This window comes from Acinonyx jubatus, chromosome D3, assembly GCF_027475565.1.
Source record: "Acinonyx jubatus isolate Ajub_Pintada_27869175 chromosome D3, VMU_Ajub_asm_v1.0, whole genome shotgun sequence".
Lineage (NCBI taxonomy): Eukaryota > Metazoa > Chordata > Mammalia > Carnivora > Felidae > Acinonyx > Acinonyx jubatus.
Window position 1 is genome coordinate 12,968,148 of NC_069392.1, and position 23,681 is coordinate 12,991,828.

The 23,681-nt window shown below is 36.3% G+C and overlaps 1 protein-coding gene across 2 annotated transcripts in view; it reads right to left on the reverse strand.

Annotated features, from left to right (window-relative positions):
- Positions 1-23,681, reverse strand: part of MED13L (mediator complex subunit 13L) — a 301,950-nt gene that overhangs the window by 245,877 nt on the left and 32,392 nt on the right. For both annotated transcript variants that reach the window (XM_027044335.2, XM_027044334.2), the window contains exon 2: positions 19,973-20,210. In XM_027044335.2, coding sequence (XP_026900136.2) covers positions 19,973-20,210 — 238 coding nt within the window. The remainder of the gene's footprint in view (positions 1-19,972; positions 20,211-23,681) is intronic.

Sequence of the window (23,681 nt, forward strand, 5' to 3'; positions counted from 1 at the left end):
ACAACTTGTATTAAGACAGAAGCAGAAGCCCAGTGGAAAAAGTCCAGTTTTCCAGTATAAGCAACTGTCTATGAGATCAAGGGTGCAACATGGAAAAAGTTAATCTTTGGATGCGGAAAAACATAACTACTCAGCAATGTTTCTTAAACTTCCTATCTTGAACTTGCAATTTTAGCTGATCTGAACCCTAACTATGACCCCCTTGAGTTTCAAACATAAGATTAATAAAGTCCTATCATCCTTCTCCCACCAAATAAATAAACATCTTTTTTTATGTCCGACATGCCCTACTTACCAGCATTAAGTATGCCTTACTTACCTAGCTCATCTTTCCTTTTTTTTTTTTTTAATGTTTTTATTTATTTTTGAGACACAGAGAGACAGAGCATGAGCAGGGGAGGGGCAGAGAGAGAGAGAGACACAGAATCTGAAGCAGGCTCCAGGCTCTGAGCTGTCAGCACAGAGCCCGACACGGGGCTTGAACTCTCGGACTGTGAGATCATGACCTGAGCTGAAGTCGGACGCTTAACCAACTGAGCCACCCAGGCGCCTCCCCTAGCTCATCTTTCTATCATCTCAGGGTACTGACATCTTACAAAAGACTAAGCGCAAAAAAAAAAAAACTTAAGTTTAACTTTTTAAATTTTTTTAATGTTTATTTATTTTGAGAGAGTGTGCGCACATGCATGCGTGAGTCAGGAAGGGGCAGAAAGAGGGAGACAGAGGATCCGAAGCTGGATCTGTGCTGACATCAGAGGGCCTGATGTGGGGTTCGAACCCACAAACCGCAAGGTCATGACCTGAGCCCAAGTCAGACGCTTAACCGACTAAGCCACCCAGGCACCCCAGTTTAACATTTTAAACTGAAGAAACAAATCCCTGATGTCATAACAGGAACAAGAAGAAGGAAGAGGGGGAAAAAAATTGAACAAAACAAAAGCACTAGTCCTATCAGAGTATTTACCACCCTGTTTTGTATCTACCTGTTTACTTATCTAATTGTCCCACTAAATAAAGGATACACTGAGAGATTAAAAACAGAGTTGTCCAGTTTATCAGTGAAAGTCAAACAACTCGCACCTCATGTAGCCCGTGTTCAAAGTATAATAACAGCTGATGACTGAACTGAAAAAAAGACACAGCAAGAGTGAAAAGAACCCACTAAACGAAGCACCCATAAGGTGCCCTCAGGGCTCCTGACTTCAGCTCAGGTCATGATCTCCTGAGATCGAGCTGAGTGTGGAGCCTGCTTAAGATTCCCTCTCCCTCTGCCCCCTACCCCGTTTGAGCGCACATACACACTCTCAATAAATACATAAACAAATAAAGGTGCCCTAAATTCACATTTTCATTAATCAAATTTCGGGAAAAATGGAACTAATTATATACCTCTAGCTCCTAGCAGGCAGTGACCACTCATTCACAGCACACAGCATAGCATGCACAGAATTCAACAAATGCTGCTGAACTCAATTCCACACTGCCCTCCTCCAAGCATTAACAGACTCACTAACATAAAAGGATTCAACAGCGTTAGGTATCCAATAGTAGCCTTCTCTAATTAAACTTTTGTCAAGTCATTTTAGGAACTACAAAATTTTATTTTAACCCAGAGGCATTCAGTGATAAAATTTTCTTCAAATAATACTTTTTGTTAACAAGCAGAAACAGAATAAAAGATAAGATTTTTATTTTTCCTAACTTTACTTAATAGTATTCTTAATCTTGCTCCATAAAGTAAAAACTCTTCAGATCTGCTGTTTCATACTCTGAGCAACTACTGCCCACTTACCCTAAACAGAAGGAAGGGAGGAACCTGAGGATCTGTTTTTGCTCTGGTCACAACTGAAGATGACCCCACAATGCCAATTACAATCACGTCGACTAACCAACATTTACAACAGGCTTTTTATATCCACATGCTTTTTATCCTAACTCTAGAATTCATGGTTCAGTACTCTGTGTACTTTTTGGCATTTTCCAGAAATTCAATCTTCAGAGAACAGCTTCATACTTAACACATCAGCATTTTGTCTTTGGTGACATCAAAGGCCATACTTTTGAGAAAAGAATAATTAAGTTGTAAAAGACTCTTTGATTTCAAATATCTTCACCAAATAACCAAAGACAAAATCTGTAATTTAATAGAGTGCTTATTAGCATTATGCAAAGCACTAGACTAGCAGTAAAATATTCCACTGCTGGTTCTTCCAAAGAATTGACATTTACAACTCACTGGTAACTTACATTTTCCCCCTATTTTCAGGAATCCAAAAGCCAACAAAGGATAACCTTAAAGACTTTTTCAATTATAAAAGAAACACAAATGAACTGGAGATACTTGTAATTTTTAAATGATCTAACTAAATCTATAATTTATATCATAGTTCTTACAAGTTAGTGTCAATGGATATTTAAATTATAAAAGCCAATTCCACAAATCATTTTAGTTCAAAATATTCTGGAAGCAGATAGAACATCAATAATAAAGAGATGGTCATTTAAAATTTTCTTTTCCTATACACAGGGGTGCCTGGGTGGCTCAGTCATTAAGCATCCAACTCTTGATTTCGGCTCAGATCATGATCTCACGGTTCAGGAGACTGAGCCCCACATCACACTCTGTGCTGATAGGACAGCATGGAGCCTGTCTGGGATTCTCTTTCTCACCCTCTCTGTCTATCCCTCCCCGCCCCGCATGGTGTGTGCGTACGCGTGCACTCTCTCCCTCAAAATAAACGTTTAAAAAATTATTTTCCTATACATAACTGAACTTACTTTTAACTGAGTTTTAAAAACATATAATCAAGGAAAAGGAAATAAAGAGGAAGGTGCCTACTCATAAACATGAAGAATTAGATTTAAATTATCTTTATGTAATAACATTTCTGCCACATTTAAAAAATCTAGCAAAGAAAGGTAAAGGCAGATGTCATTTTTACCAGTGTTCTAGTATTATAATAAACTATTTAGGGGGCAAGCCTAAGATAGATCAGTATTACAATATATAAAAATGACAAAATACATTTATTTCAGAAGAAAATAAAGATTTCTATATCCATCGCATTCATTCTTTGCATCTCTCAATGATATTTAGGACTTCTTTAACAAAGCGCTATATGAACATTGATTCGTGTCTTTATGTTCCTAATGTGACCTCAATTAAAATCCTCGGATAACCATCAAACCAAAATTCCAGAAACACTCATCTATTGTGTGTATGTGTGTGTGTGTGCGTGTGTGTATTAATTTAAATGTTTGTAATTTAAAATCTATACCATTTCCAAGCAAAATTATTTTGAAGGTAAAATGTTCTTTTTCAAGGAATGCTCAAACTTTTAAAGCCCAAAGACCTAATTCCAGAAACTTCTTAAGTTTAGCTGCCCAACAGTTTTTGTGTGAAAAAGCAAAATTATCTGTAACACTATCTACCTAGACTAAAACTACAATGCATAAAGATTATCCTACTTTACCTGTTAGTGCTACTATAACCTAGTAAATCTTTTCACAAGATATGTATCCAGTAATCATAAAATCATTGAAAATCTCCATAAAACAATAATCTGAACTACTGTTCCAATGAATATTTACCTTTCCCAAACTCTCTGCGCCACTATTCCCTACTCAGAGATTTCCCAGAGAGAACAGGGAACTCAGTACTTACACAGTTCCCTCTCAGATTCCCCACTTCTTTCAGCAGGCCATCCTAACACAAAAACTGTGCTTACAAAGAGCCCATAACCAACCAAAGGTTTTTTGCTTCGATATACCTAGACTGGCGGAGGCAAAATTTTACAGTCCATACACTTGAGAATTAACCAAATAAGTGACCAGGTCATTTTGGGGGGCAAGATACCCAACCTTGGGAAAACTAAAAAGCTGGGGAAAGCTGTGTAGCTCTGCTCTAACTGAAACATCCCAACTAATACACTACTGAGCTAAAAAGCCAGTGATTAGTCTGCAGTCCCTCTAGTGTTCAACTAGTTAAATTAACAGTCTCGATATGGCAAAGACTGATATTTCATAACTACTAAGTCTGTGCCACATGCAAAATGAAAATGAATTTTATAAACACAAAACAAGGGGCAAAACCGAATCAGCAGAATCTTAAATTTTTCCCTGTAAATCATTCAAGTTGAGATTCAGAAAGAATAAATCCAAAACTACTTTCAAGTGCAAGATTGATCATCAAGCACCCAGCATGATGCCTAGCACATAACAAGTGAACTATAAATATTTGATTATTGTCTGGTTCCCAGTTTCAACATATAACTATTTCAAACTATCACTTATTCTCAATTTATTGCTACTATAAAATTAGGCACAATAAGCATAAATAAAAACTATTCTGCAAATAAAAAAAAACAAATGTAGCAAAGAAAAAACAAACAAACGTAGAAAGGGAAATAGACTTAGATGGCATGCAACATGAATGGGAGTAGTAATTCCTGTTAATCCAATCTCCTTGCTAATTCTATATATGTTAATAGTCAGCAAAAAGCCCAAAACACTCTGGCCAATTGATAATTAACATGTACTATACACTTAACTATAATTTTCAAGGGTTAGATCACAACCCTACTTAAAACAACATGGGACATAATTTCAATTTTTTATTCTAAAATCTCTTCAGCAGCAAAGGCATAGATATCATCAACCATCCTTGCACAGGCAAAGCCAGAAAATAATCAGTTATAAGATACTTTCTTAGAAATCAAATGCTTATATATAATTTAATTAAAATTGACAATGCTAAACGAAAAAGAATTCAGTTTTTATCCACAGGTAGAAATTATGACCAAAACTTAGTTCTAAAATAAATTCATGAAGATTTAAATAGTTTGACAGTGAGGTTCATTAAAGGAAAAATACGACTATGAAAGGCATTTATACAGCATTTAAATCTATGAGCTTTTCATATTCACTTCATATTGTACCATAAAATAAAGCTGTAATTCCCACAGTACAGATAAGAATCAGACTAGCAAATTTCAATGACTTGTCTATGAGACGACATATATAACAGGACAAGGCATGATATGAACACTCAATCTTATTCTCAGTTAACTTACCATACTTATCTATGGTCTGTATGTCTCAAAAGGTAAAAAAATAACAAAAGAATGGTAAATTTCTTCCTGGCTGGCCTCTGTTACAGTTTGGATAAGTGAGGGTGAATAGGAGGGAGTAAGCCACAGTCCAAGACCTATACTTCCACTGAATGCCAGCTAAGGTCACAAATGGAAAAAGAAAATGGTAGATGGTTTCTGGCCAAGAAAGTGTGATTCACTAATGATGGAAAGACCCTTCAAGCATCCTCTGGGAGATGTGGCTGCATTCCATGTGTTGCCAAACGGAAATTTCAACCAATACAGGAAATTCAAGCTACTGGAGGGGGGGCGGGTGTGTGTGTGCACACACAAGCATCCTTGGAAGAGACAGATCGATTTTGTTAACAGTCTTTGAAAAACACTTTCTAAAATTACAGAACTTGTAAAGTACTAACTTGTTATCTTACTACACTTGATGGAAACAAAAGGCTATCTTTATTATAACAAGAGAAAAATGTATACTAACACTAAACACTGTCTATTAAGGATTTCATTGAAAATGTTTGTTAAATCATATACTATCTCCTTTTACCATGTAGTCTATAGCCATGGTATTTTAAAAAGTGAGCAATTAATTCAGGATTTCGGGGTGAAAGAAAGCTCAATGAAAGCTTTCCGTCAATTTCATTCTCTAGTGAAACAGGCAGTTCCCGTAGAGAGCCCCAGCAAAGCAATGTTAGCTAATCTTTTCTATGTAGCAAATATCAACTCTAGTGTTGAGCTGGCAATTTATAACATATGTAGGACACCCAAGGTCATTCAATCCATGATTTATTTATAAGTTAACAAGCCTTCACACATAAATACCATGAAGCACTTTTACCCAATAAATAGTACTCTCCCATTGCTTCTGTTCTACAAGACAATCAGAATATAAGCTTTTTGCCAACTGCCCAACTACTTGCTATCTATAATGGAAATAATTTATGGAAAACTGTTCTATTTTAATAAAACTTTTAGAATTAAACTGTAGGCTGTAAAAAATAAGCAACTGCAAAAAAAAAAGGAAGAAATTTCTATTACTGTCTTTTCAATATACAGTTAAAAGGAAATCAATGCATCAAAACAATCTTTCAAATGTGGTCATTTATTTTCTTTAAAACAGTCTTCTAAACAACAGCATGTTTTTCTCTCTGATTCAAAATACTGGGAGGACTTCAGAATATTCAATGGTACCACACTGATAATCTTTATACAAACTTCTATTACACTCACTCACTCATTAATTTATTCAACAAATATGTGCCAGGAATTATGCTGATCCTGGAATTACAATGATAAGCAACAGTCAGATGCAGTTCCTGCCTGCCATGCAGCCTACAGAGAGCTTTCCTTCTAGTCCTATTCAAAAACTCCCAGGGGCGCCTGGGTGGCTCAGTCGGTTAAGCGTCCGACTTCAGCTCAGGTCATGATCTCAGGGTCCGTGAGTTCGAGCCCCGTGTCGGGCTCTGTGCTGACAGCTCAGAGCCTGGAGCCTGTTTCAGATTCTGTGTCTCCCTCTCTCTGACCCTCCCCCGTTCATGCTGTCTCTGTCTCAAAAATAAATAAAGGTTAAAAAAAAATTAAAAAAAAAAAAAAAAAAACTCCCAAAAAACCCAACTACCTACGAAGTCCAAACTCCTTGGCCTAGTGTTTAAGCACCATCATCATCAGGCACAAATACGCATTTCCAAATACACAGTCAACTTCTCACCTTTAACTCTTCCCAAATAGGTATTCCAAACTTTCCTACTCTATATTCTCACACATGCAATCCTATATATGTGAAGCATGCTTGTCCTAACACACATACATATTCATGCAAATACCAAAATATTACCCATTCTTTAAGGCTCAGCTCAAGAATCAATTCTTCCTTAAAGCTCTGCCTCCTTCCACATAACTCCAAAAATCCTGTATGCCTCTCTCAGGACACCTATAATAATACTCTATGTACAAATGCTAGGCCCTCTATTTGTCAGCTTCTAGAAAACAGAATACATTTTGGATTTAGTTCTATATTCTGCAAAGCACCGAACACAATGTAGGTTCAATAAAAATCTGCTGAATAAATACATGGTGGTAACTAAATATTAAAGATTAAACAGGGATGAATGCTTATGTTTATAAAGCTCAAAGAATGCTTTTAAAACATCCTCTCATATATTATTTTATCACTGTTACACAATACCATGAATTTTAATGTGTGGGCAACTGAGCTGAATTGGTACTGACCTCAAGACACCCCATGAAAATGTTTTCGCCCCCTGAGGATCATTGCCTCGTTGTACATTCAAATATGTTTGAGGGCTTTGGCTAACGGGGTTCTCGTTAAAGAAGACTTTACTTTAGCAATGGGGATAACTGTCCAAGCCACGTCTGCTTTTCAAATCAAGAGCCCCTCTTTGTTACACTCTTCATGAAACCAACTAACAGCAGGATAAATTTTTCCATAATAGAGTCACTGTCAATAAATGTTATTTCCTCCCCTAAACAACCAGAGTTGTATGTAGTTTTTCCAAGGATGCTAAAGCAGGTGTCCTTTCCGTTATTAATACATACTAGGTGACTTTTAAATAAGTTAAAAACATAGTGCCTGAAAGTGAACTGAGAGTATCTAAAGTTTTCTCATTTAGACTAAATATATTTCTGTGTAAATTAACATGCCCTCTTATAAAGAGAAATATTAAAATCACTTAAAATAAGTCCGAGATTACCTGTGAAAAAAAAAAACAATCTTCACGAAGAAACCTCATCTTGACAAGGTTCTTCACACTTCCTGATTCAGGCAGTCATTCCACAGACCCTTGCCTATTTGCTAACAGTGTCAGAAAGCAAGCCTTCAAAAAGATTAACAAAAAGTCTGACCTCTCCCAAGGGTAGCAAAGCCATAAATAAAAGTATTCTTTTAATGGAAGATACTTTGCATGTGACATTATATTAAATAGGAGGACAAAGTTTCCAACAACAGATCTGTGAATGCTCTAACCTTCACTTTCCCATTGTATATATATACACTCAATCTTTTTAAACACAAGATACTTTGTCTTCATCCAATTTTTACGTTATTAATTTTTTTTATCAAGGCAGTTCTGCTGCATGATTAACTACAAACTGCAGGGTATTATTCTATTCTATTCTATCACAATACCCTGGCAACCAGCTCATATTCAGTTACACTATCACAGCACCAAAAAAAATGAAAACAAAAAAACAAAAAAACCCACCTAATTGCATGATCATGTGGATATTGTAGAAGCCCTTTAGTTCAATCCTAGATGGGCCTCAAGAGGATAATGCTTATTCTGTTGAACTCACTGCCAAATCACAATATGAAAGAGCCAGGATCAAAACAAGACCCAATTATACAAAGAGTACATTTTATCAATGTCGGGCTTATAAGAAATAGGTATGTGGCCCAGTACTTGTAGAAAATTGTTCAAAAATATTTACACAGATGGGGCTTTAAAGGACATTATCACACACTCACTAGCCATAATGATATTCAATGAGCATCTCTCAGGTACTAGCAGGACGGCATCAATCACAAAATACTCAAAGCGACAGAACCTAATTTCATAATTCTCTAGTACTTAAAACAGATTTCCAAACTATTGGGAACTTTTGGGGTGGGGGGAGAAGCTGCATATTTATGTGTTATTTCTACATTAAGATTTTTTTTTAAGATAAGCTGAATAGAGCTATCTATCAAAGTCTAGCTACCGTTTGCTCAAGCATCATAAAACAAAATAGAAACAACTTGTAAATACTTTTTCAAACAATTATTCATGAATGTTAAGCACAGACATCTATAAATTGATTTAGCCTGGCACACTTTAAACAGGTCCGGAAACCAAGCAACTCAACTAAATAGTAGCCTCAGCAACTACCTCCTGCTTCCCCCAATAGTCACCCTGTTCTTTACCATGTATTTCTGATTTATCGAAGTCCGAACCTGTGATAACACATCTATAAAAGGCGGGGGGGGGGGGGGGGGGGGAGGGGAATCCTCTTGATAACAACAGATATGGAAAGTTACTTCAGTAAGATATTTTATAACAGCAAATGTAATCTCATATAAAGTCTAAATAATCAAACACATCATACTCCTGTCAAATTTTTATGACTCCAAAATTATTTTTATTTCTCTTTACTTTCCTTTTATCTTCAGTTGTGTGCTTAGCAGACTAGATGTTTATGAGCTGACATTATTGGAACCAACATTTGCCAAGTGTCACAGAAAACATTTAAAATCAAAAACGATAGGTCCTCTGTCCAGTATTATGCAAGCCAGTGTTCTTTCTGTAAGTACAGGAAATAGATTTGATTGGATATAAATAGAATTAGAAGAGTTATGTGGGTTTTATGTACGATGGTTTGGTAAACTTGATATGCTCATTTTATGTGGCCCAATCACATAGTTTCATGTTATATATATAGCTTTGCAGCCGAATAATGGTTTCGATTTTAAAATTGAAATATGCGTCTGGGTTCCACTACAACTAGTGGCATGACTAAGTCACGGGCTTTTTCTGAGCTTCACTTTCCCTTTGGCTAATTTCAACCGTATAAACGTGAGAGGACATTCTCTGAGTCCTCTCAGTGACGACCTAGGAGATGCGTGCTCACCAGCTTCCTTCCTTAGAAAAGCCCAATTTCATTGGAGGGACTTTTTACTTCGTGTCCTATATAAAAACCGTGAACAGTGAAGCTGATGTGATGCCATCCGATTGTGTCAGCAACGGATTTGCTTGTAGGTTCCTGTCAGTAACGAATTTGCTTGTAAACTGGGCAAAAGGTGCTGTTCCCTAGATACATAATTTTACATCTCTACCTCACTCAATTTTAATATCCAAACACATAGTTTTTTCTGTAACTATGTAATTAGAGCATTAAATCCTACTAACAGTTGAGCTTTGTCTCCAATTTGTTACATTCACATTCTTGTATCAACCTCCCTAAAGAAGAAATTAAAAAAAGAAACTATATTACAGGTCAAAAAAATCTTCATACCATCTTAATGTACAAGAACCTCTTCTAAATCTTCAAGTTTTTTTTTTAATTTTTTTTTCAACGTTTATATTTATTTTTGGGACAGAGAGAGACAGAGCATGAACGGGGAGGGGCAGAGAGAGAGGGAGACACAGAATCGGAAACAGGCTCCAGGCTCCAAGCCATCAGCCCAGAGCCTGATGCGGGGCTCGAACTCACGGACCGCGAGATCGTGACCTGGCTGAAGTCGGACGCTTAACCGACTGTGCCACCCAGGCGCCCCTAAATCTTCAAGTTTTGTATTACAGAGCAAGACTTGGAAATAAAGCGTACATAAGAGGCGTGACAAACAAGCTATCCTCAAAACTGCTAAATACGTCTGCATCAGTCACTACATATTCACCACTGAAATTACTGACATAGAAGGGGAACGAGAACTGTAACATACCAAATCACGGTTTCTCTAGCTCTACATTAATTTTCAATCCTACTTGTTCCAGTGGCGACTTTAATACCCCATCAGTGGGGTTTTGCTCAGGTTTACTTTATACAAATAGGGGACTTTATATCAATGCAAAAATATCAAACTGTAATGCCTATACTTACCAAAACATAAATCCCCCCTAAAAATCCACTGATTAAACTTTTCCCTGAAGCAACAATCTTTAAATTATAATTTTTTACCAACTGTTTAATTTTCCTATCATTAGAACATAAGCCCTTTACATGCTATTTCACCACAATCTCAGTATAAATGTCTCATTTTTCATAGAAAAAGCTAATTACACGGTTCAGTAAGTTGCCTGTGGTAACACATCGATTTTATTTACATTCCACAGCTAGACTTTAGCTTGTTCTCTCAATTGCAAACATGTCTAGCTTAATAATTCTAACTAATCCATTCGATCTTTTTCTATTCTTCATCTGAAAGAATTCTGACTTGCACCATAACTTTACAATATAAAGGCGCTGCTTACCAAAGTATTAATAAGTATTCCATTTTCCCCTTTAAGGATATAATTTATGATTTTCTATTTAATATTTCAGTTAAGTATGCACTGGAATCATTTGGATAATTATCAATGAAAACTATTACTATTCTATAGCTTTAGCAAACAAATTCTTTGAAAAATAAACATAAGAAAACAGAACACACTATAATTAGTTTAAAAGTCAGAAATTTTATATCAAGACTTGAATAATTTAGATCCAGTGAAAACAAGAAATACTTACTTCATAAACTATTTAGAACTAGCTACCACCATTTCCCACTGATTACGTGCTTTCACTAAAAGTGCTGTTTCTCATAACATACAAATGTATTCTTCTACTACTACTATGTACATAATAACAGATATGAAACAGATACAAAAGTTAAACTAAAATTTACTTTTCAGGTGCACTGTGGTCAAGAAGTATAATGCCATGTAATAAAATCTCCATATAGATGTTGGTATGTAAAATACTACAAATCTAGAATGATGCAAAAAAAATTCACCTGTTTTCAAAATCACCAGAATCATATACTTGAAAATAAACCCAAACAATAATTTCATTCCTGCCAATTTTATATGTAAAAGGGTCACTATTTTCTCAAAAAGCAAAATTTTTCATTTCAATTAAGAATAAAGTTATTTAACGGGGCTCCTAGGTGGCTCAGTTGGTTGCGGGTCTGACTTCAGCTTGGGTCATGATCTCACAGTTCACAAGTTCAAGTTTCCCATAGGGCTCTGTGCTTGACAGCTCAGAGCCTGGAGCCTGCTTCAGATGCTGTCTCCCTCTCTCTCTGTCCCTCCCACTGCTCGTGCTTTGTCTCTCTCTCAAATATTTTACAAGAAAAACATTACAAGAAAATTTTTTTAATGTTTATTTTTGTGAGAGAGAGAGAGAGAATGCGCATAAGCATGATGATGAACAGAGAGCGAGGGAGACACAGAATCCGAGGCAGGCTCCAGGCTCTAAGCTGTCAGCACAGAGCCTGACGCGGGGCTCGAACCCATGAACCGTGAGACCATGACCTGAACCGAAGTCAGACATTCAACCTACTGAGCCACCCAGGTAACCCTAAAAAAATTTTTTTTAACTTTTTCAACGTTTATTCATTTTTGAGAGACAGAGACACAGCTGAGCGAGGGAGGGGCAGAGAGAGAGGGAGACACAGAATCCCAAGCACACTCCAGGCTCTGAGCTGTCAGCACAGAGCCAGATGTGGGGCTCAAACCCACGAACCGTGAGACCATGACCTGAGCTGAAGTCAGACACTTAACCAACTAACCTACCCAGGTGCCCCTAAAAAAGTTGTTTTAATTAAAAAAAAAAAGAATAAAGCCATTTACAATGTTAACTAAAATTATTTCATTTTCTCAAAGATAACCATAAATCAAAATTCAACTGTAAATTCAGACTATAAGATACGTAGTAATATATTCCTATGTACTTTATTGCTTATGATTTTAGAAAATTCAATGTCAATACTTTTCTTTTTAGTATGGTAAGCAGTAAGGCTATTCAGAGTTTGATTCTACCATCATAATCTGCCTTGGTTAGATCTTTAATGCTTTTCTTCCTTCTCTTCTCTGTCCCCTTACCTTTCCTGTTACCTAAGAATGTAGTCTTTGGGTGCCTGGGTGGCTCAGTCAGTTAAGCATCCAACTTCAGCTCAGTTGAAGATCTTGCAGTTAGGGAGTCCAAGCCCCACATCAGGCTCCATGCCAACAGTGCAGAGCCTGCTTGGGATCTCTCCCTCGCTCTCTCTGCCCTTCTCCCACTAGGGCTTGCTCGCGCGCGCTCTCTCTCTCTCTCAAAATAGGTAAATAAACTTGAAAAAAAAAAGAATGTAGTCTTCTTTGGATCTCTGTTATTTTTAAATAGCTCAAAGTTAGGTTTTTCCTCAAACCAGATTGAAAAGCTGTTAGGGCAAAGGATATTCACAGTATAAGAGTTTTGCCCCAAATTCACCAATAATTACAAAAAGAAAAAGGTATCTTTACATAGGAAAAATCTGGTGGATGCTATCTTAACAAAGTAATCAAACATCAAAGGATCAATATTGGAACAGATGAACATGATATGCCTCTGATGTGATGTCACAGAAGTACTTATCACCTAACTCAATATTCTTGCCAAAAATGTTTAACCTGGATCTAATCATGAAGAAACAATCAGACAAATTCAGATTATGAAAAATTTGACAGGACAACTGAAGTGTTTGTTGCCTTCAAATTACATCAATACAATGAAAACGTCCTACATTTTCATAGAAGTTACATGATGAAGTGTTTAAGGGTAAAGGTTCAGGACTACTAGATATTACCTTCACATGGTTTAGCCAGAAAAAAACTTTGTCTTCATGTCTGTAAATATTTTTCAAAATGAAAAGCACAGAGGGAATTAGGTTCTGTATCGGAAACTGCTAAACAAAGCCTTTATCAATCCCATCATTTGAGATTGTACGTTATAGTCGAAGTATACAGATGAGAATACCAGCAAGCTGACTCTCCATTCTCACCTCTCAGCCTCCCTCATCCTTACAAAATGCCCGCTTGTCCCCAGAGACCTGTAATCAGTGCAGTGGAATATAAAACAGTATTAAAGTGTCTTAAATTATCTTACACTGGCCAATGTCAGAAAACCAGATCCCCTTTTTCTAGCTCTCTAATGTCTAATGCTGTTTTTGCAAGTGTCCACATCTCCTGGCATAGGTGGCAGCACGATGAAAAACGTTTTATTTTATGAAAAATAAAAAAGATACTTACGACTATAAATGCAACAGTGAAGGCAACAACTGCCAATCTGCCCCTACACTGACAGTAAAGCCAATTGCTAAGGCTTCCAATATGATTCTTTAGAGGTAGACAGGTGTATAGATGTATATTTGTCTATCTAGTAATAATCAAAAAGGGAGAGCAGATCAATTTTAAAATTATAGACAGTGCATATTTATAGACAAGTTTCTTTATAGAACATATATAAAATAAAATGGATATTTAATGCCTTACTTTTAATTAGGTTTCAATCTCCTCACAATATTAAATTGTTTAAAACTTTAGGTGTATTTATTATAAGTTAACCTCCTAAGAGTACAATACTATGCTATGTTAGAACTATGTAAGATGGGTTTCATTCAACAAGCATCACTTAGCACATACTAGGCCATACAGAATACTTGTCCAGGGACTTTTTTTTTTTAACGTTTATTTTTGAGAGAGAGAAAGAACGCAAGTGGGGAAGGGGCGGAGGCAGAGGGAGACCCAGAATCCAAGCAGGCTCCAGGCTCCAAGCTGTCAGCAGAGAGCCCAACGCAGGCTCGAACCCATGAACCATGAGATCATGACCTGAGCCAAAGTCATGATCAACCAACTGAACCACCCAGGCACCCCCTGGACCAGGTACTCTTAAGCTTTGGGTTAAGCTATCTTCAGTTCGTAGAAGTCTGTATTTGCCCTGTTTACCATTTTGGGGTTTCAAGAGAGCATGTCTTTCCAACCACCAACTAATAGGCAATGAAACAGCCAGAAGACGGTATTTATAAAATAATTTGTCTGGCAGATTAGGAAAATATTACATTATATTAATCTCTAAAATTCAAATTGAAAATGTAGAAAAGAATTTAGCCAAGCAAAAACAGCAAAGGTATAATAAAATAAAATTGGCAAGGACTATTAACATACAGTTCAGTATGTAATCACTGGTATTTTTTAATTTAAATAAATCTATACCTCAAACTAAATGCAATGGTTAAGTTCATAGCTCAATTTAGAATAAAATAATTTATTACATTATTGCCTTCCTGCTCATATCCATCTTATATATAATCTTCCTAACAAGGTCCATCCCGACCTAGATAGCTCCTTCTTACCCAATAAGACACACCTGAAGCCTCTGGGCTTTCCATCACCTCCCTATCCTCTGTTCCCCAAGACTGAATATGATGCTTCTGCAAGATTCTATAACTTAATCATTTACAGCTTACTTTGTCGCAGCATAATTATGGATTCACCTCACTAATTCCCCAATAACACTGTGAGCTCCTTAAAGATAACTCATTTTACATATCCAGGGCTGATCACAACTCTTGCCTAAGGTTAGAAGTTCAATAAACAGATGAGAAACCAAGAAGGTTATCAACCCTGAGCACTAGGGCTCACAGTGTTTCTGCTGTAAGTTTATAAAACACTTGTGCAATGGTCCTGAAACTGTCTGCCCATTGGGAAAGTAATCTACATTTCTCTTACATGTACTTACAGTGTTTCTCTGCAATATGCATATGTGTGTGCTTACACAATATGCATAAGTGTAGAGTTTCCAAACTCTACACTTACCAAGGGTAGAGATTACATCAAAACCCTACAGCGGGACCCACTGATACAGGTACTTGAGCATGGCCACAGGGAAGGATATACACATAGTTGTGTTCAGCCAGTGCCCTAATTCAACACCATTGTGTGGAGATGGCAGTAAAGTTACAAACCTACCTTACAGAGATCCAAGAGTCACACCTTAAAGTTCTGATCTCTTCGTAATGCAATTTAAGGTTTATTATGAAACTCTGTGTACAGGAATCTAGGTAATTTTTATTATTATTTGAGGGGGGGGGAGAGACAGAGAGAGAGAGAGAGAGCGCGCGCGAGCACGAACAGGGGAGATGGGCAGAGGGAGGGAATCCTAAGTAGGCTCCACACTTAGCACAGAGCCGGACACAGGGCTCAATCCCACGACCTGAGGCGAAATCAAGTCAGCCACTCAACCGACCAAGCCACTCAGGCGCCCCTAGACAATTTTCATATGTACAGGGAGGGATATCCTCACTGCTCTAACATTTTATAACGTTTTATTATTCTAAGTTATTCCACCCAAATATTAAAACTTAAAATCAAAAACAGAATTACTCCAACCTTAAGTATACTTTAAAAATTAGTAGTTGAGGTACATTAGCAAGCGTTGAATGCTCTACAGAAGAATCATTTTAAAAATATCAAAATAGTGGTGCCTGGGTGGCTTAGTCGGTTAAGCGTCCGACTTCAACTCAGGTCACGATCTCACGGTCTGTGAGTTCGAGCCCCGCGTTGGGCTCTGGGCTGATGGCTCGGAGCCTGGGCCTGCTTCTGATTCTGTGTCTCCCTCTCTCTCTGCCCCTCCCCTGCTCATGACCTGTCTCTCTCTCTCTCTCAAAAAATAAAATAAATAAGTACATAAATAAAACATTAACAAATGTCAAAATATTTGAATTTTGATGTATGGGTTAACTGTCTTTAGGCTAACTGTTCTCTGTGCTGTTCTAAGTAATTTAACTTTTGTTATCCTTATAACCCAATTTACAGTGAGGAAAGCTGAGGCAATGATGATGTACTTGACCAACAATACACAACTAGCAAGTGACTGAGCAGGGATTAAAATCTAGCCCATGCTCTGAACCACTATGCCATACACTAAAAACAGCAATTCCCCAGATAAGGGCCCAAAAGTGTTTATCCAAGTGACAGGATAGGCTATAAATGTGTTTTAGTGTTCTCTCCAACTATTTCATAGTTACTTCAAGCATTTAAATAAAACATCTAATATTTTAAAGTTAACCTGTGTGTCAATCCTGCAGGATTATTCTCTATGGGAATACTTTATACAATAAACCAAAAATGCTTGCTTTAGTGCTGTATTGCACTGTGAGGTCTCTTAGTAGTATGCTCTTTCGAGTACACTGTAAAGACAAAGGGAACTACCAAATAAAAAAATTAAAAAGCATCTGAAGAAACAATAAAATGTCCCTATAAAAAGAAAATACTGGGGCACCTAGGTGGCTCAGTTGTTTAAGCATCTGACACTTGGTTTCAGCCCAGGTCATGATCTCACGGTTCGTGAGTTCGAGCACTGTCCGCATGGGGCACACTTGGGATTTTCTCTCTCTCTCTCCCGCTCTCTGTGCCCCCCCCACTCATGCACGCTCTCTCAAAATACATAAAATTTTTTAAAAAAAGAAAAGACAATGTTACAATAATGGTACCATCGTGCTTAATATTATAGGGCTCTGTTAAAATGTACTTTATGAAATACATATGAAATGACTCTTACATATGAGAAAAGAACAACACAGGGGCTCCTGGGTGGCTCGGTCGGTTGAGCATCTGACTTTGGCTCAGGTCATGATCTTGCAGTTCACAAGTTTGAGCCCTGCGTCGGGCTCTATGCTGACAGCTCTGAGCCTGGAGCCTGCTTTGGATTCTATGTCTCCCTCTCTCTCTACCCCTCCCCTGCTCATATTCTCTCTCTCAAAAATAAATAAAAAACATTTTTAAAAATTTTAAATAAAAAAGAACAAAACGATTCCAAAATATCTTCAATTTGTATGACTACCAATTAAAATATTTCCTTTGTACCTTTTTCTCATGACCACTCTACGTCTCATATTCTCCCTCACTTGAAATAAAGTTGTCCTTATGCCACTCATTTTTCTAATTAAGTTTCAAATACTTTCTAAAATTAGGTTGAACCACATAAAAGTCCCCTTTTCAACCACTTTTACCTATGGGATGGACGCTTCACATGCTTTCATCTAAAAACCTTCCCCAATTCAACATATCAAAAAGAATAAGTGTACTTAACAAAGTTATGACTATTCCATTACTGTAATACTTTCCTGGTAGCAAGTAAGAGAATAAAGTTTATACCGTTTTCAGACTCAATAGGTTAGAAAATAAAAATAAAAAATAATCATTCTCATGAGAAAACATTCACAATACATTGTAAAGTGAAAAAGACAGAGTTACAAAACAGTATGATACCAATTTCACTTATACATAAAAATACCAAATATTACAACTCTGTTTTAGACTTCGGGATTTTTATTCTCTTCATCTGACAGTTCTGTTTTCCTAATTTTTTAATTAAAATGTAGTATTACTGTGGTTTATAAAAAAGTTTATAAACAGAAGTCAATCTTTGCTTAATTCTTTACCGAAAAAATATTTAATTAATCAATGAAATAAATACATGTGCGATCTAAAACAACTATGAAAATTTTAGATAGTCTACATCTTTTTGTTAACTCAGTAACAAAGCCCATGAGAAATAACACAGTAACTTGTTATTTCTAAGAACACTGATCACGTGCTTTGTTGGTATGGACAAACAGCTTTACTCCATACATGAAGTAAATAAGCCTAATTAACAGTTGGGTTTGGTTTCATCACTATTATAAAATGATAATTTGTGCTGCTAACAAATAAAGACCAGACCAAGAAGTTCAGACATAAGCTATCAATACAGAGTAGAGAAACTGAAGGACATTAAAAATCAGAAGTAAACATGAGAAATAAAGGATAAACAAAAATGTTATATTCCTCTACTACATGTATAAAAAAATTTTATAACAAAACTATATGTTTTGATATTTAAACGAACAAATATAAATGCTATAATTATCTTCCGGGGGTATCTTATTTTAAAAATTCTGATAAATGGAATCCAGATGTGGATTAAACTAATTAAACTAATTTTACCTGAGTTCATTGCTAACTACCTAAAATAAGCTTTGATATGTATGTAAGTTCTAAGATTCTGCTGATTAACCAGCTAAGTAAGCAATCCTACCCAGACTGGGTTCTTTTATTTATAAACCAAACATTCTAAAAACTACAGGGAGAAAGGTTCATGTTGAATAGACAAATGGACCATAAGGTAAACAGCTCAATTAGTCCACTGTGGTTTACTGCCCTCTGGCTGTTGTGGCAAAGGATATCACAGATTTAAAAAAAAAAAAAAAATGGCTGCAAAGAAAAGCTAGGAAGATATCAAACAAAACTTGGCAGGAAAATTCTTTAGCCATATTCAGACACCTTAGAATAGAACCTCAAGTACACATTAAAGTTAATTTTACTCTTTCCTTTAAAAAAAAACACTAAATATATCAACTAACAAAACATTTCAAACATTATCTGAACTTTTTCAACCACAAACTAACAAAATATAGAGTAGTTTGGACATAATTAAAGTTGGCTCTAGCAGAGTTAAGTCAAAAAGGGTTAATGCACTACCCTAAAGATTGTAATTAATCTTGATTTAGAAAAATTATTTAGCATACTAAATGGAAACATTTAGGTAAAGAAGTAAAAAAACCTTACCGACATTCAAAGAATAGTGATAAAATTTCCCCTGGTTATAAATCTACAATAAATACAAAAAATAGCTTAGAGTAATGAAACTCTTAGATTAATTCAAAGTTTCCACATATCAGCTATAATCTGAAGTTAAAAATTAGACAACAATGGAGAGCAAGTATTTCCTGGAATCACCTAATTATATAAAAAGCAGGAACAAAACAAAGGAAAACTTGCTACCTCAAAATCAGATCAGATTATTTAATCTTTCTACAAAATACTATCCAATGTCATCTCATAATCTTTTCCAATAAGGCTTGTACTAACTTTTATTATCACTTTACAACTTTCCATCAGTGTTCAGCTGGTAATGAACCACAACAGCCACAGTCCAAGAAAAAACAATTCTGTTCATTTCACAGACTTGCTAATTACTCACAACTCACTATCATTTTAAAACAGTGGATCTTAGCCTTGTTCCACCCCAAAACACCCAGGGGACACAGTATTTTCCTTTAGTAACAGTGGCTCACAGGTTCTGGTTCCTAGCATGACTGGGAAACAACAAGCAAATTTGAAAAAAATAACAGAAGTAGAAAGAAGAGGAGTAAGAGTGAGGATATTCCTTTCAAGAGACATACCCATTAAACACTTGAATTTTTCTCAGCAAGTTTTAATAAATTCTTTTTGAAACTTACTACTGTTAAATAATTATAATTTTATACACACACACACACACACACACACACACACACACACACACACGATGGTAACAGTTTTTAAGAAAAAACAAAACCTTACCCTGCAGTTCATGATGTATTACACCCACTAGGTTGGGTTCATCTCCCCACCAGAAAATCCATAACTCTTTGCAATCTGGTTTGACATCGCGACGCCATACACACAGCAAGTTGGCTTGCAAACAGCGGATGAAACTTAACAGGATTGGATCATCTTGGGCTGGGGCTGAAATTATGGGTCCACAGTCCCCATGCCCTCCAAAATTGTACCTACGCCATTTGATTCCCGTGAGTTCAGCCTGGAAAAAGACAAGAAAATTACAATGGTTTTGATATTTCTTTTTACTTACAGAACACTTAAAAACAGGCTTCCATTACAGATAAGCAAATCTGCTACAGTAAATATTGTCACTACACTTCACCTAAGAGTTCTCTTACTGAAAAATGTTTGTCAATCCTCCTTGATTTTTAAAGGGAGAAAAAATTCATTTGTTAAAAATTTTTTAACATTTATTCATTTTTGAGAGTGAGAGAGACAGAGCATGAGCAGGGGAGGGGCAGAGAGATAGGGAGACACAGAATCCGAAGCAGGCTCCAGGCTCTGAGCGGTCAGCACAGAGCCCGACGCGGGGCTCGAACTCACAGACCGCGAGATCATGACCTGAGCCGAAGTCGGACGCTTAACCGACTGAGCCACCCAGGTGCCTCAAAACTTCATTTTTTTATATCAAGATTTCTACATGGCTCTTCATATTAAATACCAAATCACCACAAAGAAATGATTATTATTTCCGGTTGAACCATTTTTACCCAGAATGTACTATAAAGTCCTTACATATAAAAGCTATTTTCTATTATTTCTTATTTGATTCATAAATTATATTTAGAAATCAGGTAAGAGGAAGTCTAGGTGGCTCAGTAAGTTAAGCATCCGATTCTTGATTTCGGCTCAGATCGTGACCTCACCGTTCATGAGACCAAGCCCCATGTCTGTGTCTGTGCTGATGGTGCAGAGCCTGCTTGGGATTCTCTCTCTCCCTATCTCTACCCCACTCGCACACACATGCATGCTCACTCTCTCTCACACAAAATAAATAAATAAACATTTTCAAAAAAGAAGAAATCAGGTAAGAGTTTAAAAAATAAGTTCAGAAAACTGAAATCGTTTTTTTCAAAGAATTTCCTCAATTCCTTCCCATCCAGAAGCTAGTTTCAATCTTTCTTAATCAAGAAAGCAGTTATCATGCAGCATCATAGTGCTTCATCATTAACGCCAAAGCAAGCTACTAACAAAACTGATGCAAAGTTATCAGCAATTTATTCATGTTTTTGTCTTTTGTCTTCCAAACACATTTTAAAACATGGAAACTAAACCAGCTGCAAGCAGAACCCGGGTCTTTATCCCATTACCTACATTTGTATTTTAAAATTTCTTAAATCTTAGAGGGGGCTAAGCAGCTAAAACTCAAAGATGGTTCAACACAAACAGAAGCTGAATTCCTTATTTAAATAGCTATAAACTACAACTATATATACAAAACTGGTAATAAAAGGGATTCATAATATCATTCTGCACAAAAGACTCCATGTGTCCCTTGCATTCAATCCTTACCCACTCATCTTCCCTCCCCACCGCCACCAAGTCAATTTTTGTCAGTTGTTTTTCAAAAATCAAGTATAAGATAGAAAAAAACAGTATCTCCTGCTAACATAACTGAAACAAATTTAAAGTGCTGAAACAATCAATCACCATAATGAACGAAACACATTTAAGAAAAAAATATCAATTTTATTCAATCCCATAAAATGCGTCACTTCAAAAAAAATTGTTCCAAATATAATAATGTCCAAATTAAAACTGTCTGGCATTCAGTGACTTACCCCCCTTCACATTGTGAGATATGCAAATCCAATCTCTAATGAATATTCTTGGTAAAAGCATCATTTATGCTTTCCCCTTTATGCCACTTTGTTTTCTTAGTATGAAAGTACTACATGGACAATGCAGTAAGTTCAAAAATAAATAACATAAATTAAAAGTAAAATAATCACACCAGGAGGGGCACCTGGGTGGCTCAGTCAGTCAAGCATCCAATTTCGGCTCAGGTTTGATCTCACCGTTCCTGAGTTCAAGCCCCCCATCAGGCACTGTGCTGATAGCTTGGAGCCTGGAGCCTGCTTCAGATTCTGTGTCTCCCTCTCTCTCTGACCCTCTCCTGCTCACACTCTGTCTCTCTCTCTCTCAAAAATAAACATTAAAAATAGTAATAATAATTTTAAAAATAATAACACCAGGAATATTTTCCATAATCACATCAGAAATAATTATTAGTATCTTAATGTATGTTCTTCCTGTTTTTCTGTACATAGTTTTTAATTTAGAACCATATTACCATGGCTTTATAGCCTGCTTTTTGACTTACTATATTTATATATATATAGTTATATATATATATAAATTACTATATTTACATATATATATAAATTATTCTTCAAAAACAGTTTTTAGGGGCGCGTGGGTGGCTCAGTCAGTTGGGCATCTGACTTCCATTCAGGTCATGATCTCATGTCTTGTGAGTTCAAACCCCACGTCAGGCTCTGTGCTGACAGCTCAGAGCCTGGGGCCTGCTTCGGATTCTGTGTCTCCCTCTCTCTGCCCCTCCCTGCTCATGCTCTGTCTCTCTCTCTCTCTCTCTCTCTCCCTCAAAAATAAACATTTAAAAAATTGTTTTTAAAACAGTTTTTAATGTTTGTATAATACGTATGTATTCACTGGAGAAAACATAATTTATCCCGTAATAATTAGACAAACTTTCATTTTCACTGTTATAACTGGTAAACACCCTTGCATACCGTTATTTTCCAGATCACTTTCTTAAGAGAGACTGCTTGAGGTAGAATTACCAAAGAATATGAATATTTTAAGACTCATGGATGAGTGCTACCATACAGTTTTTCAATTAGTAGTCCCACTAATACAAATAACCTCCTCCCAAATTGCGTATCTTCTTAAATACCTGCCAATTTAATAGAATGGTATGTCCCTGTACTAATATGTAGTCCTTTTTCAGTTCAGAGGGAATCATTATCATATATTTAATCATAAGTATAATCTGGGGCCTGCCTTCCTGGGTTTGAATACCAGCCCTACACTCACTAGCTGTAAGTAGCAAGTCTTAGCAAGTTACTTAACCTTTGTCTCTCTGTTGTGTTACCAGTAAAATCAGGATAACAGTATTTACAGAGTTGATTAAATGAGTCAGTATGTATATACTTAGGAAGATGCCTGGCATATGGCAAAAAATATAAATGATATCACTATCATTACTAGTAATGACAGTACTATTTCTCCTTGAGTTGTTTGTTCAGATCTTTTGTACATTTTTCTCGCATACAAATCTCTTTATTTCTTCGAATGAAATCAATGTGTACGTATGTGTGTGTTTAAAACAGAAAGCCTAACATCAATTTTTAAATAAAGGTCAAAGAAGTAAACTAAATAAAAAGACTTTAAGAGGCAGTTGAAATCAGAAAAGTTAAGTAAAAGACTAATTTTTCTTATAAGCACCTAAGCTCATGTTCTGTGCCCAAGGATCTGGGGGTTGGCGGGGAAGACAAAAGATACCAATAAATATAAATCCCTAATATGTACATTAACTATATTTAAAAGGTTAGAAAATTAAGATATATCAGAGATTGAAACATCAGGTGAGTCAGTCCCCAAGAAATCTATGAACAGCAATTTATTCACTAGAATACTTTCACCTGTA